Source organism: Macaca fascicularis, chromosome 2 (genome assembly GCF_037993035.2).
Source record: "Macaca fascicularis isolate 582-1 chromosome 2, T2T-MFA8v1.1".
NCBI lineage: Eukaryota > Metazoa > Chordata > Mammalia > Primates > Cercopithecidae > Macaca > Macaca fascicularis.
The window spans coordinates 151,214,928-151,232,813 of record NC_088376.1 but is presented as its reverse complement, the minus strand read 5'-3'; the positions used below and the strand labels follow the sequence as shown (position 1 = coordinate 151,232,813).

The window sequence follows — 17,886 nt, the reverse complement described above, 5'->3', positions numbered from 1 at the left end:
GGGTGTACACAGAGGGACTGTGGGGATGGGTGACTGCAGAGTTGGACAGAGTGGATTTTCAGCAGCAGGAAGGGCATCCGGAGGGTAGAGGGAATTTTTAGGGACTTCTGGGGCAGAAGCATGGATTATAAGTCGCAGCACCCTTCATCTTGCTGGAGCCAGTTTTTTGACCCTTCTGTGCCCCCATTTTGTTACCTGTCAAGGTTTTTGCATTGGCGATTCCCTCCACCAGGGACCTGCCCAGGCTCAATGCCATCTCGTCAGGGCGGGCTTTCCTGCCCGTCCTTCTGCCCATTCCAGCTGAAGTCAATGCCATCCCAGCTTTCTGTGGCATCACCCTGGGTGGATTCTTCCAGCCCAGGCCTCTTCTTCCAGCTGTGAAGCCTGAAATGGTTTCTGAGGCCTGAGGCATGGTGCTTTACGAGTACGAACTCATGGATTCTTCACAGTAACTCTGTCGTGTGAACTGTTGTCATCCCCATTTACAGAGAGAGAGAGAGGCTAAGTTACTCGCCCTGGGTCGCCCAGCCAGAAGTGGAGCTGAGACCGAAGTATGGGCTTCTTGGCTCTCCCAGCCATGCCCCTGATGCTTGTGCTGTAGCATATTCCTGGACTTTATCTACTTCTGTATCCCTCTCTAACTAGAAAGCGTGTTTTTTGAGGATGGGGACCATAACTGTGCTAGCATAGCACCTGGCCAGGGTAGGTACTTGATAAATGTTTGTGGAATGAATGAAGGAGGTGGGTGTCCATAGGGGACCGCACAGCTTCCCCCTTGAAGTGACACAGACCCCTCAGCTCACAGTTCAGTGGCTGAAGCATGTCCTGCAGCCCTCTCCCCAGGGCAGGCGGGAAAGTAAAGTCCTGCTGCAAGAGGAGGCGGTGGGGGTCCGAGGCCACACCAACGGCCCACCTTTGGCCTGTGTGATGCTTGGCAGACCTCGTGGAGCTCTGTGAGGTGGGGTGCAAGTAGATGGAGAACTCACCACCCAGCAGGGCCACCAAGGACAGATTGGGGAAGGAAGGGCTTCATTACACAGGCTAGGAGTAGGGGAGGGTAGCAAGGTCTAGATAGCAGGGGATTCCCACCAGTAAATGCCCAGTGCCCCGGCCGTCTGCTGTCAGGGAGGCTGTTGAGGACCTGTCCCTCCTGTAGGGAGCCTTGGGGGGACTCCCAGCCCCACCCTGGAGCTGGCCCTGGCTGTCCAGCTGCAGCTCCTCCCCAGTTCCCCTCAGGTGAGTGGCGAGCTCCTCATCACTGGCCCAGGCCCCTTCACTGAGCATCCTCACTTCTGCCGTATCGCCCTTGAGGCCTGCTGGGTGGAATCCATGCCCTGCACTAGGTTCAGGCTAAAAGCTGATGCCATCCTGGACTCACTGCTCCTTGTCCTTCTTGTTCCTACCCCCACTGTCCCCACCTCGGCCACCTCCCACCCAGATCCATCAGCAAATATCGACACCTCTGCCCTCAGACTGTGTCCTCGACCCAGTCCCCTCCCACCTCTGCTGTAGCATGGCCGGGTGCCCACAGGAGCCCCCCTCACTCAGCTGCCAGCTGGGCCCTGGCCCGCGATCTCCTCAGCATGGCATCGCCCATGTGGACTTAGGACCCCCATCACCACCCTCTTCACAGCACGCCGGGGCTTCTCAGCCCACTCGAGAGAAAGCCAGACCCCTCTCCATGGCCTGCAGCACAGTGTGGTCTGCCCGCTGGCCCACTGCCCCCTTTGCCTTCCCCCGGGGTCCCTGTAATAGGGACCCTGTAATAACCCTGGAATAGCCTCTCCGATTTCCCCACCCACCTCAGGGCCTTTGTCCTCACTGTCACCTCTTCCCAGAAAATTGCCTGATCCCTCAGTCTCTGTCCCCTGCCCCCTGCCCAGACTAGGCCTCTCAGCTGTACCCACAGGGGCCCATGACTTACTCCCAGCCAGTGTTCACCAAGAGGTGCCTGGCCCAGCAGACACATGGTGCTCACCTAATCCTGAAGAGCTCGCATGCCCACTTCCCACAGCGCCTTCCCCTCTTCCCTTTGTGCTCTGAGCACCTCCAGAGCCAAGGAGCCTTGTCCTAGAAGTCCCTGGATGTGGCATATCGACACCAGAGGGTGGATGGAGGCAAAAAAAAAAAGAGCAGCTGCTGCCCGGGGAAGTGACAAGGCAGGACCCAGCTGGGCCTGGACCTGGTCACTACAGCAGTGGCCTGGAGGGACCAGACAGCCTGGGTGGAGTCAGAGTGTGCACCTGTGTGGGGAAGGGACCAGCAGCAGGGGGTGGGGATAGCCCAGCCCAGCTCCCGCAGTCACTGCCATGGGGGCCAGGGAGCAAAGGCCCAGGGATGCCAGAAGGTCTGATTTTTCAGAAGCCAGAAATCCAGATTTTTTGTGCACTCTTCCAGTTTTTAAATACTGGCAACTAGCTGGAATTATTTTTGTTAACAGTGTGTGGGCCAAAGAAAACCCAACTGTAGGTGAGCCGTGGCAACCCCTCACCTGGAAGCTGAGGGAGGGAGAGAAGGGTGTGGGCTGGGGCTGGCATGGAGCAGGATGGTGAGGACCCAGAATCTGCTCTGGCCGTGGCTGTAGAGGCCTGGGGCATTGGAGCAGTTCTTGGTTGGAGACCCCCGAAGCATAGCGAGTCATGTGATCTTGTGAACAGTGAAACGCTGGTCCTTCCGTCCTGGGTCCCTGGGACAGGTAGGAATGGGGCCACTCCATTACCACTTCTGTGCCAGGACCAGGCTAGCTAGTGGTTGCTCCCTGCCACACTCCTGGGGACAAGCTTATGGGTGTGGCCGTCCTAGGGTAAAAATAGCAGGGTCACCTTGCAGCCAGGAGGCTTCCTTTCACTTGCACGTGGAAATACAGTGTCCACAGGGTGCTGTTGTCAGCCAGGAGCTGTGCGGTTATGGGGCGGGTGGACACCGGCTTTCATCTCCATTCCCCCAACCCTGGGGACAGAAGAATGCGGACCTCTACCTGCTGGGGCAAGGGGTCAGGCCCGGCCCCCCAGTTAGGGGATGACCTGGCCGATTATGCCCCAGCACGGGTTCTGGGTGTGCCATGAGGCAAGGAGGCCCAAGCCACACTGGACCCCTCATGGACTCTTGAGGAAACACATGTCCCTGTGTCCCCAACCACTTGACAGCTGTCGGTGACTCTGAGGACTTGGGCCAAGGGGACATGGAGCCAGTCTGGCCTGATGGCTCCATACAGCTCTCAGAGTGACCTGGCAAACTCCATGGAGAACACCCATCCTGTGGGGTCACATGTGTGGCCATCTTCAAAGCCCTCTCACACCAGCCTGTTTTTTTGTTGTTGTTGTTGTGGTTTTTGGTTTTTTTTTTGAGACAGAGTCTTGCTCTGTCACCTGGGCTGGAGTGCAGTGGTACAATCTCAGCTCACTGTAACTTATGCCTCCCGAGTTCAAATGATTCTCCTGCCTCAGCCTCCCGAGTAGCTGGGATTACAGGCGTGAGCCACTACGCCTGGCTAATTTTGGATTTTTAGTAGAGTTGGGATTTCACCATGTTGGCCAGGCTGGTCTGGAACTCCCGACCTCAGGTGATCCACCTGCTTCAGCTTCCCAAAGTGCTGGAATTACAGGTGTGAGCCACCACGCCTGGCCCAATCTCTCTCCTTTGACCACCAGGACCACCCTGCCAGGTCAGCCAAGCAAGAGACCTACCACAAGATGGGCAGGACATCTGAGGCCCTAAGGGAGAAGGGGCCTGCCAGGGCTCACACGGCCGGAGTGCCGCAGGGAGGCAGGGCCTGCTCCCAGGGTTGGTGTGAGCAGCAGGGTCAGTGCCGTGTCCCCACAGCCTGCCTGGCCCTACAGACACCTGGCCAGGTGCAGACCAGGAGTGCTCTGGCCTGGCGCTAGGCCCCATCAGCCCATGACACACGTGCACCATGCACATCCCTGCCCTGGCCTGGTTCTGCACACACCTTGGGCACCGAGAGGCTTGAACCAGTGGAATGATCCATGCTCTGGGGGTCCGGTCTCCAGTGGACACACTCAGCCCTGCAGGGCCAGCCCTGCCACTGGCACTGTGACCTCCAGCTAGAAACGCTGCCTCTCTGCACCTTCATCATTACTGAGTGTGTCATTGCAGGCATCTGACTACTTCCTCAGTGTTTACAACAGGGGAAGCCAGGACCCCTGAAAGGTTGTATGGCTGTCAGGCTCCCGAGTCTGGGCTCCTGAGCACCGCAGGTAACCAGAGTGCTGACCTCCCGGAGTGGGAATTGAATGAATTAGTGTGCACAGGGCGCCTCAACAGCGGCGGCACAGAGCAATTGCTCCCCGCAGGTGCTGTGGTTGCTGTTCTTTATTACCCATTGGCAGACAGAGGGTTCCAGTCTGCTCAGAAGAGCAGCCTGGCACGGCGGCTTTCACGCTGAGGGGAGCAGAGATTTGGGCCGGACAGGGAACCTGGTTCTGAAGGCATGTGCGGGCGTTTGGGGCCAGTACTGGGCAGCCGAGAAGGGGCTGCAGGCAGAGCAGGGGAGTGATGGTCCATCTCCAGCACTCACAGAAGCACCCCTGCAGCCAGCCCAGCCCATTCTTTGTACAAGGTCTGGGCGAGTCTAGGTGAAGGCGTTTGTACCAGGTCCCCCACATTTGGGTTTGGTGGGACAGGGCAGGATGCCTGGAGCCCAGGGTCTTCAGGTGCCAGCCTGGGCTCTTGAGTTCCCACCCAGGCAGGAGATGGAACTAGAGACCCCTGAATGCCTACAGGGATGAGGGCCGGTGCAGGTGGGCAGGGAGGGAGAATGTCAACTGTCCACTGAGCGGAGATCCCCTCCAGGTGCCTGGCTGGCAGCCGGGCAGCTGGGGCTGAGTGTGCCTCTCATCCTACCCCAGGAAGCCTGAGAAGGGAGTCCAGTACCTCATCGAGCGTGGCTTTGTGCCCGACACGCCCGTCGGGGTGGCCCACTTCCTGCTGCAGCGCAAGGGCCTCAGCCGGCAGATGATCGGCGAGTTCCTGGGCAACCGGCAGAAGCAGTTCAACCGCGACGTGCTCGAGTGAGTTCTGTGGCGGGGGTGGGACTTGATTCCACACGCGCCATCACGCACCCTGTGTTACACATGGGCACACACAGGGTCAGCCCCACCCTACTTGCCGGGACATGTGCTGGGCACCCCCTTCTCTCTTTCTAACTCCTAGACACACACATGCAGATACCCCACATCTGTACAGCATGCAGGTGGGCACCTGCCCTCCAACGCACCATCCCACATGTGGACCCCGTTGCCTGTCCACCCACCTTCTTTCAGGTACCCTCGGCCCCTCCTCCCCTCTGTCCCTAAGCACGGTTTATCCAACCTGGCACCAAGCATCACAGCCCTCAGTGACCCACGTTCCTGCAGCCTCTCATGGCAGGGCTGGCAGGAGCAGGCAGCTGGAGGTCAGGGCACCTCCTGCATGGACTGCATGCCCTGTCTGCTCCTGACTTGCCCCTGTGGAGAGTGGTCGGGAGCTGGATCAAGTGACCTGCCTCCCTGTGGGCGGCCCGTGCCACACTCTGCCCCTGCCTTATTCTTCTGGCTGGGATATTTGGGCTGTGTGTCCTACCCCCACCTCCTGATTCCACAGCTCCCCCCAGCTTAGAGAGCTGGTGAGCACAACATTCTCAGCTACTTGAAAGCCTTCTGAAAAATGGGTTCCCAACTCCCTGAGCCAGAAGGGTGGGCCAGGAAGAGCATTCAGAGCAGGGTGAAGTGTTGGCCATCCAGAGGCAGTCCCTTCTAGCCGCCCAGCCCTGCCCATGTGCAGCCAAGGGGACCGGCGAGGGCTGGGGAGCAGGTGCCCGAGAACAGCAGCCCCTGGAGCACGAGGCCTCACATTCCCTGGGGCTGGCCAGTGCGCCTGCGGTCTCTGCTGCTTCCCTAGGAGGCAGCGGGTGCCGTCGCCCCTTTTGTCTCATGGGTGGGGAAACCAAGGCTCAGAGTGGGAGGGGCTGGCCTGGGCACACACTCCCACATACACGGACTCACACACACAGGCACTCATGTAGTCCCGCCCCACACCCAGGAGGCTAAATGTGGCCAGCACATGGCAGGCACCAGCAGAATGTCTGTGTCCTTGGTCGGCCAAGCATGCACAGGCCGGGCATCTTTCTCCCTGCTCAGCACCTGGAGAAGCCTGCTGTATTGTTAGGGTGGCTACTGCCCTCTCCCCTCTTTGAAGCAAGCATGAGGAAAGGTCCGAGGATGAGCTCCTTGGTGAATGCCCAGCTCCAGCCCCCATCCCCTGCAGCCATTCCCCGCTCCAAACCGGTTCCTGGTCCTTAGGAAATCCGCATATTGTTCTCCTCATTCAGAAAATAGCAGTGGCCTCAGGAAGTGGCTGGCTCCCCCGGGCCACCACACCAGGCATCTGCAGGGCCGCTGCTCCTGCTGCTCAGCAAATCCTCCTGCCTGCTCCCTGCTTGCCCTCTCCCCACTGCTCTGAAGCCACCTCCAAGGCTGTTGCCCCAGGAGGCCTTGAGCGCTCAGAGGAGGGTGGGAGCAGCTGCATCGCCCCATGTGGGGATGGCCCTGGGAGAGGGGTCAGGCCCTGTGTGGCCAGGCCTCTGCCCCATGGGAGTGACTGCAGCATCATTAGGGAGCTAGGCCAGAAGCTGGAGCCTGCCCCAGGGCTCCTGGTGCAGACCCCATCTTCTCTGTTCCAGGGTCACCATAGGAGGGACTGGAAGGGTGTGCCAGGGGCAGAGCCATGGGAAGAATGTAGAGACCATTCACCAGCCGCCCCTCCAGGCACTCCCCCGCAGATGAGGGTGCATGGTCCTTTCAAGTCCCTGGAAAAGCACCTGCAAAACCCAGCCCACCACCCCGATACTCTCCCCACAAGGGCTTATTCTGAAAGTCAACACCCTGGGCACCCTTTCTTCACTGTGAAAATGGCAGTGAACTCACCGACCCCATGCAGAAGGAGAAGAGACTCACCGTAGCATCCACTGTGTGCCTGGTGAGGGCTATGCTTAAAAATGCTTGTCTCGGCCGGGCATGGTGGCTCACACCTGTAATCCCAGCACTTTGGGAGGCCAAGGCAGGCAGATCATGAGGTCAGGAGATCGAGACCATCCTGGCTAACACGGTGAAACCCCATCTCTATAAAAATACAAAAAATTAGCCGGGCGTGGTGTGGGCGCCTGTAGTCCCAGCTACTGGGGAGGCTGAGGCAGGAGAATGGCGTGAACCTGGGAGGCGGAGCTTGCAGTGAGCCGAGATCGCGCCACTGCACTCCAGCCTGGGCGATGAACGAGATTCCGTCTCATAAAAAAAAAAAAAAATTGCTTGTCTCTTGGGAAGGGCTTTGATCCAGATAACCATATGCTCTGCCCCGCTGGGAAAACTGCCCACATAAATATAGGCACACACGCTTCCCTACAGTTCCAGGGGCTTCACAGCTCCCCAGAAGCCTGGATGTCTTTTTGCTGCATTCTGAGGGCTCTTAGCTGATTGGTTGGAGTCCAGCAGGGGCCCTCCCTACCAGGAGGCAGCCCGTTCCCTGGGCTCCAGGCACCACCACCTGGGTGTGGGCTGGGCGTGTCACACCTGCAAGGGGTGCTCATGCGGGGCTGTCTGTCTCTATTCCAGCTGCGTGGTGGATGAGATGGACTTCTCTACCATGGAGCTGGACGAGGCCCTCAGGAAATTCCAGGCGCACATCCGTGTCCAAGGGGAGGCTCAGAAAGTGGAGCGGCTCATCGAGGCGTTCAGGTGGGGCCCAGGCTGGCTGGGGGTGCTGCATCGGGGGAGGATGGTGTCCCCAGCTTCAGGGCCCGAAGATGGACCAAAGACTGCATCCCCACCATCCCTAGACAGGGCCAGGTGTCCCTGAATGTTGCTTTGGGGGTGACCGTAGTGGCCCAGTCTACATTCCAGGCACTGTGTCGGGCTCCTTTCAGCCATTGTGAGGTGGTGGGGGTGGAGGAGACTGTACCAATTATTCTGATTGTGAAGATGAGGAAACTGAAGTTAAAAGAGGTTATGATTGCGACTGCTAGGATTCTGTCTGTTCAAATCGGGATTCTGAATGCTCTTCCTCCAATTCCCCTCGAACTCTGCATTCATCCACAAGTCCATCTATCTAGTCATTCATTTGCTCATTCACGAGGAGCGGCGCAGTGACTCAGAGCACTAGCCAGACAGCCAGACGCCTGGTTCAGTCACCGACTCCACCACTTACTGGCTGTGTGGCCCTGTGCTGGTTTCTTAACTTCTCTGTGCCTCATTTCTTCACCTGTGAAGTTGAATAACAATAGCACATATCCTACAAAGGGGTGCAAGGATGAACCGACACAGGACATGTGGGCACCCTTAGCCCAGTTCCTAACACAACAGTGAGCTCGAGGTCACTACACAGTCATCCATTCTGGGATCACGTGCAGACTGGCTGTGTAGGAGCCTGCATGTTCGATGCTGGGTGTGGGCAGCACAGGTCAGCTGCTGACCCAGCCCTCTGGGCTCTGCACTGGTGGTGGGGCCAGGAGGATTGAGGACACAGAGGGAGGACAACCCCAGGGCCCTGGCAGGAGGCAGCATGCACCCGCTTCTTTCCAGGACGGCTTCCTGGAGGGGAGGGCCCTAAGCTGGGCTCCTGAGCCTCAGTCCCGGTACTTTGCCTGGCTCCTCTACTCCTCTACTCTGTCCCTGCCTCTTGTCACCTGCCCCTCCACGAGGTCAGCAGTGGAGGGGCCCCTGGAGTGGCAGTGGGAGCGGCAAGCGGGCGGATTCCAAGGCAGGGGGGTGTTCTTGTCCACAGCTGTTGAACCTGAGGCCCTTCAGTAGCCCTGGCTGAGACAAGGTGGGGTGTTTCTCCCTCTGAGCTGGTGTGGAGGTGGCCCGGGCTGCTTTCTCCTCAGGGTCCCGGAGGGCAGGCCTGACACCCACTGTGACGTCCCCATTGCAGGCAGCGGGAAGAGGGGCCCAGCCTTACAGGCACTCACATCACATCTGTTCACATCCCATGGGCCGAACGTGGTGGTGTGGCTACTCTGAGCTCCTGGGAGCTGGGAAATGCAGTCCTCCCCAGGACGGCCGTGTGCCCGGCTATAATCCAGGGTAGGAGGGATTGCAGTAGAGAAAGGAGGGCGAGTGAGTAGTCAGGACCACCTCCGAGAGGCAGGCATGATCCTCGCTCACCAGAAGCAGGAACTGAGACTCAGCAGTACGTGACAGCCTCAGCTGGTGAGAGAGGGGCCATGTCACTTGCTGCGCCATGGCCCTGACCCCCTCCCTCCCGGCCTGCAGCCAGCGCTACTGCATCTGCAACCCCGGCGTGGTGCGGCAGTTCCGGAACCCAGACACCATTTTCATCCTGGCCTTTGCCATCATCCTGCTGAACACCGACATGTACAGCCCCAATGTCAAGCCCGAGCGGAAAATGAAGCTGGAGGACTTCATCAAGAACCTCCGAGGTAAGCTGTCCTGGGCGGTCAGCCAACCACAGACTTGCTTCAGCACCTGCCCCAGCCAGGCCCTCCCCAGGTGTAAGGGCAGACAGAGCATTGAGGCAGCCTCCAGCTGGGGAGCTGGGCTCCAGCCTCCAGGGTCTGGCATGGAGGGACCTTTGGGGAGCACAGCACAGATGACTAGGAAGAGCACTGCCTTAGAGGAGCCCCTGTGGGACACAGGTTGCACGACACAGGCCAGGGTCTCGAGGTGTTGGGAAACCTTCCTCACGGAGAAGGTGACACTGTTAGCTTGCCCTTGAAGGATGAAGCTAGCCTTTTTCTGTGTGTCTTTACCTAAAAGTATGTATTTTAAAAGGGGACTTGATACCACTACTGTAAATGGAGAATGAGTAGCATTTGCCAAATGTAGAAAGTAATTATAAAAATAAATGCAATGAAAAGAAAACAATGCTGCTGAGTTCTAGCCAGTGCGGCTTCCCGCTGCTGGCGCTGGAGTACAGACCCGACTCCCTGTCCCCTGGGAGGTGGGCATGTGCTGGGAGGTGTGGGTGCAGGGTCTGCGGGAAGCGAGGCCTCCTTGCGTGATCAGAGACGGGAAAGGAGCTAAAAGGCCGTGACCTTCCCCCAGGCAGCTCCGTGCCAGCCCAGTGTGTCCCTTGTGTGCCCCAAGGCCCTCGGAAGGAAGGAGGAAGGCACTGCATCCTTCAGTCTGTGTGGGAACCCTGGCTGCAAGAGCTGAGGGTGGGTTGAAAGGACAGGGACTGAGGGTTCCTTGGAAAGGGTGTCACTGTTTATAAAAGCAAAGAAGAGCCAGTGTGAATCCAGCCTGGCTCTAAGAGCATATGGAACTGATAAAGCTGTTCATTCTTAGTTTATTCAACAGTGGTTCTGCCGTCCCTTCTCCTTGGACAGGGTCACTGTCCAGGGAGCAGCTCCAGCTCCACTCCAGGGTCTTTAGGTGCCCTCCCGTTCTCCTGGTGGTGGGTGCCACTGTGGCAGGATCCTCAGGCAGCAGAGACCACAGGGAGATGGCACCTGAGCTAGGCTCTAAGACCTGAGTGGTTCTGCCACCTCCCTTGGGAGGCAGGAAGGGATGCTGAGCAGGCTGGGGCATGGCTTAGAGCTCATGGACAGCCATTCCCTGCACCCCACAGTCACTGCATGTGGCCTCTTGCAAGGTCTGAGGGACATTGCAGGCCCCAAGTCCATCAAGTCTGTAGTTCCTAGGAACCAAGGCATCTTGAAAGCTCCTGAGAGCCACCAGTGGACACTTTGATGGTACAACAGATGCACTCCCAGGCCCAGGTGTCCAAGCAGCAGCCAGGAGGCCGGGGCCTCCTCTACATCCACCCAGGGCCTCTCTCACCCTGAGCCTCCCTTCTCATGGGGCCGAGCCTGTTTCTGGGATTCACAGACTCCCACGTTACACCTAATGCAGGCTGGCCACTCATCACCTCCAGGAAAGCCAGCTGTGTGCTGCATGCTGTTGGCAGCCCAGGGGGAGTTTGAGGGTCTCTGATTTGGTTTAATTAATTTATTTATTTATATTTAGAGGTCCCTCTGGCAGCCCAGGGACAGTTTGAGGGTCTCTGATTGTTTAGACACGGTCTTCCTTTGTCACACAGGCTGGAGTGCAGTGGTGCAATCATATCTCACTTCAGCCTTGACGTCCCAGGCTCAAGAGATCGTCCTGCCTCAGCCTGCCAGGTAGCTGGGACCACAGGCGTGGACTGCCATGCCTGGCTAATTTTTAATTTTTATTTTTTCTAGAGGTAGGGTCTCACTATGTTGTCCAGGCTGTTCTTGAACCCCTTGGCCTCAAGTGATCCTCCCACCTTGCCCTCCCAAAGTGCTGGGATTAAAGTCTAGAGCCACCATGCCCGAACAGGTGTTTTTTTTTTTCCTTACTTTAGAACCTCCTGCATGTCATCTGGAATGTGCTGGATGAGAAATAACAGGAGGAACCAGAAACGACTGGCCTAGAGCAGAGAAGGATTGGCGGGGCAGGGCTACTGAGTCAGGTGTTGGCCAGTCCATACCCCCATGGCAGTGGCTCTGTGGTTCCTGTCCATGGTTGCACCCAGTCCTGCCAGCTATCTGGATGACAGGGTGGCAGGAGCCTCCCCACTTCCCATGGAAGGGGCTGAGCACCCCATTCCCAAGGAGGGAGCTGCAGGTTCTGTCTCCCAAGCCTGGGCTGTCCCCACCACGTCACCCCTTTTTTTTTTGAGACGGAGTCTCGCTCTGTGGCCCAGGCTGGAGTGCAGTGGCCGAATCTCAGCTCACTGCAAGCTCCGCCTCCCAGGTTTACGCCATTCTCCTGCCTCAGCCTCCCGAGTAGCTGGGACTACAGGCGCCCGCCATCTCGCCCAGCTAGTTTTTTGTATTTTTTTAGTAGAGACGGGGTTTCACCGGGTTAGCCAGGATGGTCTCGATCTCCTGACCTTGTGATCCGCCCGTCTCGGCCTCCCAAAGTGCTGGGATTACAGGCTTGAGCCACTGCGCCCAGCCAACAAGTCACCCCTTTTTAGCCTGGAGCCCAAGGACGTTCTTTCTCATCTTATACTTCAGAAGGGGTGATCAGGGCTCAGAGAAGGCAGGGACCTGCCCAGGGTCACATCAGCCAGGAAATGGCAGAGGCAAGGCAGATCCCTGGACTCCTGGAACCAGCCTGGTGCTCTGTGCCTAGCGCATGTTCTTTTTGTAGGGATATCTTCATCCCCACCCCAACACACATCCTCTCTCGAGTGGGTCACCCCAGTTTGTCCGGTGGGTCCTGCAGCAGGAGAGCCCTGGGGGCTGGAGGACTGTGAAGGAGGAGTAGCTCACCACGGAAGCCAGTCCAAGAGTCTTTCCTTGTTATTAAAGTTTTTGAATTTTTTAATTTATTTTTTAAATGGATATTCACATAGTTTGAAAGCCGGAAAGTAATATGATCCAGCAGTTGTGCTCCTTGATATTTACCTAAATGAACTGAAAACTTAGGCCCATGGAAAAACCTGTACACAGATGCTTATAGCAGCTCTATTCAAAACTGTCAAAACGTGGCAACCACCAGACGTCCTTGAGCAGGTGAAGGGATAAATAAACTGCATGCCTCCAGACAGTGGAATAGTGCTCAGCACAAAAGAGAAGTGAGCTATCGACCATGAAGAGATGTGGAGGAACCTGAAGTGTGTAGCACTGAGTGAAAGAGGCCAGTCTGAACAGGCTGCGTGCTATGTGAGTCCAACTCTATGACATTCTGGAAAAGGCAAAACTATGAAGACAGGAAAAGGATGAGTGGCTGCCAGGAGCTGGGGGGGTGGGGGGATGGGTATGCGGAAATCAGGATTTTTAGAGTGGTGACACTGTTTTGGGTGGTGCTATAGTGGTAGATAAGGGTCGTTCTACGTTTGCCCAAACCCGCAGAATCACAACACCCGGAGTGGACCCTAATCTAAAACGTGGACCCCGGGTAACGCTGATGCATCAGTGTGGGCTCATCATTGTGCCAATGGAGCACTCTGGTGAGGATGGCGACAGCAGGGGTGGCTATGAGTGTTGGGGGGTAAATCTGCCTTCTGCTCAGTTTTGCTGAGAACCTAAAACTGCTCTAAAACTAATGTCTATTTAGGGGAAAAAAAATACTGGAAGGTGCCTGGCAGAGTTTCCCTCCCACCCTACCCCGTGTGCTCAGGGCATAGCCTCTGCCCTTGAAGGTCCTCCATTTTGGCTTCTCCTGGCCGTGCCCCCTAGTTGTGCTCCGCTCATGCAAGTGCACATATACAGGAACGGTTTTACCCCCTGTTACTTTGCACCTTGCTTTTCTCACTTACTAAATCTAAGAGAAATGACCCACGTGCTTTACTGTGGCCTTCTTCACTGTTCCTGACAGATGCGTAGTAAGTAGTCTGTTGTGCTGATGTGGAATGATTGGTGAGCACTGCCCTGTTAATGGGTACACGGGTTACTTCCAGCCTTTTGCCATTTGGAAACAGTGCTGCAATAACCTTGTATGTGTCTCATTTCCCATGGGATAAGTTCCCCAAATGCAGTCAGTGTACCAGAGGATGCTAGAACTTGTCATTTGGGCAGGCATTGCCAGGTTGCCTACCCCAGGTTGGAGCATCTCCTGTCCTGCCCACCATCTGTGGGAGGTCCGTCTTCCCCAAGCCCTGCAGCCCTTTGGACTGCAGCCTGGCAGAGGGATGAGGCTGGAGCTCACTGCAAAACGAGTTTGCATTTCCCGCATGTACAAGGCTGTTTCTCTGCTCACAGCAGTTTTCAGAGTGGGGAGGAAGAGAGAAGTGTGTGCTTGTGGTTAGGGCAGCCCTGGGTCAGAGCCCAGCCTCCAGTCTCTGCCCGGATGATGTGGGCCAGCAACAGCAGCCACTGCAGCACTCTCACTGCTCAGATGCAGAGCTGGGCACGCCCCAGGCGCCCCTCGTTTCCTCATGACAAGCCTGTGTTGTGGGCAACCTGTTTTAGAGGAGGACACCAAGCATGGGTGACGCACTCGCCTATAGTCACATAGCTAGTAAGTGTGAAAGTAGGATGTGGCCCCAGGTCCATCGGAGCCCAAACTCACAAACCCCAACCTCCCCACACCTCAGCCTCAGTCTTCCCATCTGTGGAATGGAGATGATTATACCCACTTTGAAGGGCTGTGGTTAGCATGGAGCAGGGTAGCATTTATAAAGCCCTCTAAACATGGCTTAGAGGTGGCTCAGCCCCTGACACCCATCGCCTACTAGTCCGGGTCAGATGTACTGGGCCCATTCCGGTAGGAGGACTGAGGAAATTTGTGTTGACTGAAAATGTCCTGTTGCTGTGGGCCCGCCTGGGAGTTCTTTGGTTCTGTTGGGTCTGGTGGAAGGTTCGCTCCTCTGATTTGCTTTAGAAACTGGTAAATCGAGTGAGCCTGGGGCCCACCCTGATACCCAGCTGCATCCCCTGCCCAGGTGTGGACGATGGTGAGGACATTCCCCGGGAGATGCTGATCGGGATCTATGAACGGATCCGTAAGCGAGAGCTGAAGACCAATGAGGACCATGTATCCCAGGTGCAGAAGGTGGAGAAGCTCATTGTGGGGAAGAAGCCGGTATGTCATGGGCCCTGGTACATGGTGGGCCCCAGCACCACCGGGACGGGGCTGCCTGCCAGGCCTTCTCACTCCCACCCACCCCACTCCATGTGGTCCCTTCCAGCAGGGCTGGTGAATTCTGCCAGCCAGGGCTTGGGGTTTTTTCAAGTGGCTCCTGTCATATTTGGGAATAACAGCTATTAGCTCTGCATTACAGTCTGAAGAGAGCTGAGGCGCTTAATAATCCAGCAGGCCAGGGTTGTATAGTGGCTGAGTTCTGGACCCCTGAGACTGGCGGGCTTTCCTGGGTGGTCCAGGAGTCCCCTGGGACCCCTCAGTGATCTCTGCCAGAGCAGGTCCCCCACACACTGGCTGGGTGGAGCCCAAGGGGAGGTGTAGGGAGGGGCACTTGCAGCATTGGCCTGGGCGTGGCTTTGAAACATGAACACCGTTTTGTTGGTTTCACATTCTCCCACAGATCGGATCCCTGCATCCCGGGCTCGGCTGTGTGAGTATTTCTCTGCTTTTACCTTTGTGGGTAGCCCACTGCCCTAGGGAAGTCCAGCATCAGCCAGTCTCCGGCTCCCCAGGCTCCCAGAGCCCAACTGCTGGCTGCTTGAGTTTGTTGCTGGGGCACTGAGGAATCAGGTGTTCATAATTACCCCAGCCTCAGATCTCTGCAGGCCCTGAGGCTGTGCTGTCAGGGGAGACTCCTGCTGGCTCTTGTCGGTGCCCTGTTGAGGCCAGCCCCCAGACCCTGCATCTGAAACAGACCCCGGTGCGTCCTCTGAGGCCCTGCCCTGTCCGCTACCTGACCCTGCTCTGTGCTCTATCCCCCACATCCCATGCCCCAGGCACTCCTAGTGCCCGCCTCCTCACCCCCAGGACCCATCCTCTCCCATAGCTTTGTGGTGTGCCCACACGCCCCAGGGCACATGCACATAGGGTGACCAGGCCGCTTGCCATGACCCTCCTTGTGGACTGGCCTTGTCCCTCAGTCCTGAAAGCAGCTCTGCCTGCCCTCACCCTCCCCAGCTTCCCCTGCAAGAGACCAGGCCCCTTCCACCTCCAGCCTGTGCTCCCCAACCCTGCTATCCTCTCTCCTTCACACCTTTGCAATCTGAGCACCCCAGGCTGGGCCACATTTTCCCCCCTCATCTTAACCCCCTGATGTGCCAAACTCAGGCAGCCCTGGCCTAGAGCACACCTGGCAGAGTCAAGCCCCTGGCCTCAGGGCAGTGATCCCGGGGATCCCACCCCTTTGACCGTCTCCCCCATCCTGCATGAACCTGGGCACTCCCAGAGCCAAGCCCTGATGGCTCATCCCTCGCCCTGAGGCATCCGGCCTCAAGGGCAGCTGGAACTATGACCATGTTGAGGGCTCGCGTGAGCTGTCAGGGACATGTTCAGGGCAGATGTGGGGAGTGGAGGACAGCGCCAGGGCAGGTGCCACAGAGTGTTGGCTGCTGGCTCAGGATTTTCAGGCATCAGGACAATAGGTATCTTTTATAGGGAGGCTTGGTAGAGTGGGAAAAGTCCTGGGACCTGGAATTGGATCCTGGCTCTGCCACTTCCTGGTTTTGTCATTACTTACCTTCTGTGCCTCAGTTTCCTCATCTAGAGTAGATTCTCTCTGTAAAGACTTTTTCAGGGCTTAGTGGCCTCATGTGTATGACCAGCACATTGCAGGGACTCAAAATGTGACTCACTATCTGGGCAGAGGCTCCCAGGTGAGCTTGATAGTTTAAGAAGCCTGGTACCTGCCCAAAAGAATGGAAGGGGGGTCTCAGCAGAAGCAGGGGTGCGTCCCTAGTGCTTCAGGAGAGCAGACATAAGGGATTTTAAGTAGTGGCTCCTGAGAACAGTGTATGGGAAACTGCCATGAGCCAAAAGACACATCTGCTCTTCACTGTGTGTGAGGGAAGGCATTTTTGAACTCAAGGCCCACGTGCCAGGTTTCTAGCTTGAAGGGCTAGACTTGTCCACTGTGGCTCCCAGGGCTCCTGGAGGAGAGCTGGGCGGCCGTGGCAGGACAGCCTCTCCCCACACAGGTGCTCTCTCTGCCCCACCGTCGGTTGGTCTGCTACTGCCGGCTCTTTGAGGTTCCAGACCCAAACAAGCCCCAGAAACTCGGACTACACCAGCGAGAAATCTTCCTGTTCAACGACCTCCTGGTGGTATGTGGCTCACCCACAAGGTGTCATAGCAGGGACCTCAAGCCTGAGCCCAGGGTCCGCGTCTGGCTCTCTGCATGGGGGAGATGTGCATGCATGTGGGGGTGCAGAAGGGAGGGTCTGCCTGGTGTCTGTCACACTGATGCACGTGGAGACAGACTTCATTGGCTCATGTACAGGTCCAGAGGGGGATCTTTGGCTTTAGTGCCAGCTCTTTCCAGAGCCTCAGCCAATGTCAGCAGCACTCCTGTGTGCTGTCTGCACCTGTACCTTGTGTGACGCTTCCTCGGGCAGGCCCCTTCCTCAGGCAGGCTCTGTCCAGGAAGGGAATGTGGCCCCAGCAGCTTCAGACCTGATCCTGTCTGCTGAGCAACTGTAGAATTCTCTTCTTAGACTGAGCAGAGGTTGCAGAGTTAGTGCTTGTTGCTGCACATCCCTCCCTAAGCCACTCCAGGCCAGGCAGGTGCAGCGCTTTCTGATTGGCTAGACCTGGGTCCCAAGCCCCACCTCCTGGAACCCTGAGCTGGTCCCCTCAAGACCTATGGACTGAAGGAAATAAGGGCTGGAGGTTTCCCCAAAAGGAAACTGGGGCGCTCTTGCCAGAAAAAAAGGTGATATGGATGCTGGCCAGATGGGGGCAGAACTGCGGAGAGAAGGGAGAGTTTGTCCTTTGGATTTCTATACCATGCCACGGGCTTTCTTGCCAAAGATGCCCATGTTCTTGATTGGGTATGAAGACTGGCTACCCTTCTCTGACCACTGATGTTGAAATCAGACCTGTAGGTTCAAATCCTTTATGAAGAACTTCTGACCTTGAGCGAATCCCTTCACATCTCTGAGCCTCAGTTTCCTCCTCTGTAAGATGAATCTCTCAGAAGGTGGCGGGGGTCCAGTGAGGTCCTGTACCTAAGACCCTTACATGGTGCTTGGCATGCCCTAGAGACCGGGGAGGTGTGAGCTCCCCTCTCCCCTCCCAGCCCAGCCTTTGGCTGCCACACTGGAAAGTTCCTTTCCTTACTGCAGACCAGGATAGCAGCCAAGGACCGTGGCGGGCCAGCAGGGGTTCAGGGATCACATCGCTAGCCCAGGGGCCAGTCTCCCTGCGGGCCGTCACCAGGCATAGCTTCACACTCTAGCTGTTCCCGAGAGAGGAAGCCATGGCTTCTTCTCAAGGTCAGCACTGCTGAGCGCCACCTGTCCATTCTTGCCCCTCAAGGTAG

General features: G+C 57.1%; 1 protein-coding gene across 33 annotated transcripts in view; it reads left to right on the top strand.

The window, feature by feature from the left end:
* The window catches only part of IQSEC1 (IQ motif and Sec7 domain ArfGEF 1), a 388,374-nt gene that overhangs the window by 355,205 nt on the left and 15,283 nt on the right, over positions 1-17,886 (top strand). For all 33 annotated transcript variants that reach the window (XM_015446296.3, XM_074033017.1, XM_074033024.1 and 30 more), the window contains 6 exons: positions 4,869-5,030; positions 7,608-7,730; positions 9,264-9,430; positions 14,371-14,510; positions 14,971-15,000; positions 16,544-16,669. In XM_015446296.3, coding sequence (XP_015301782.2) covers positions 4,869-5,030; positions 7,608-7,730; positions 9,264-9,430; positions 14,371-14,510; positions 14,971-15,000; positions 16,544-16,669 — 748 coding nt within the window. The remainder of the gene's footprint in view (positions 1-4,868; positions 5,031-7,607; positions 7,731-9,263; positions 9,431-14,370; positions 14,511-14,970; positions 15,001-16,543; positions 16,670-17,886) is intronic.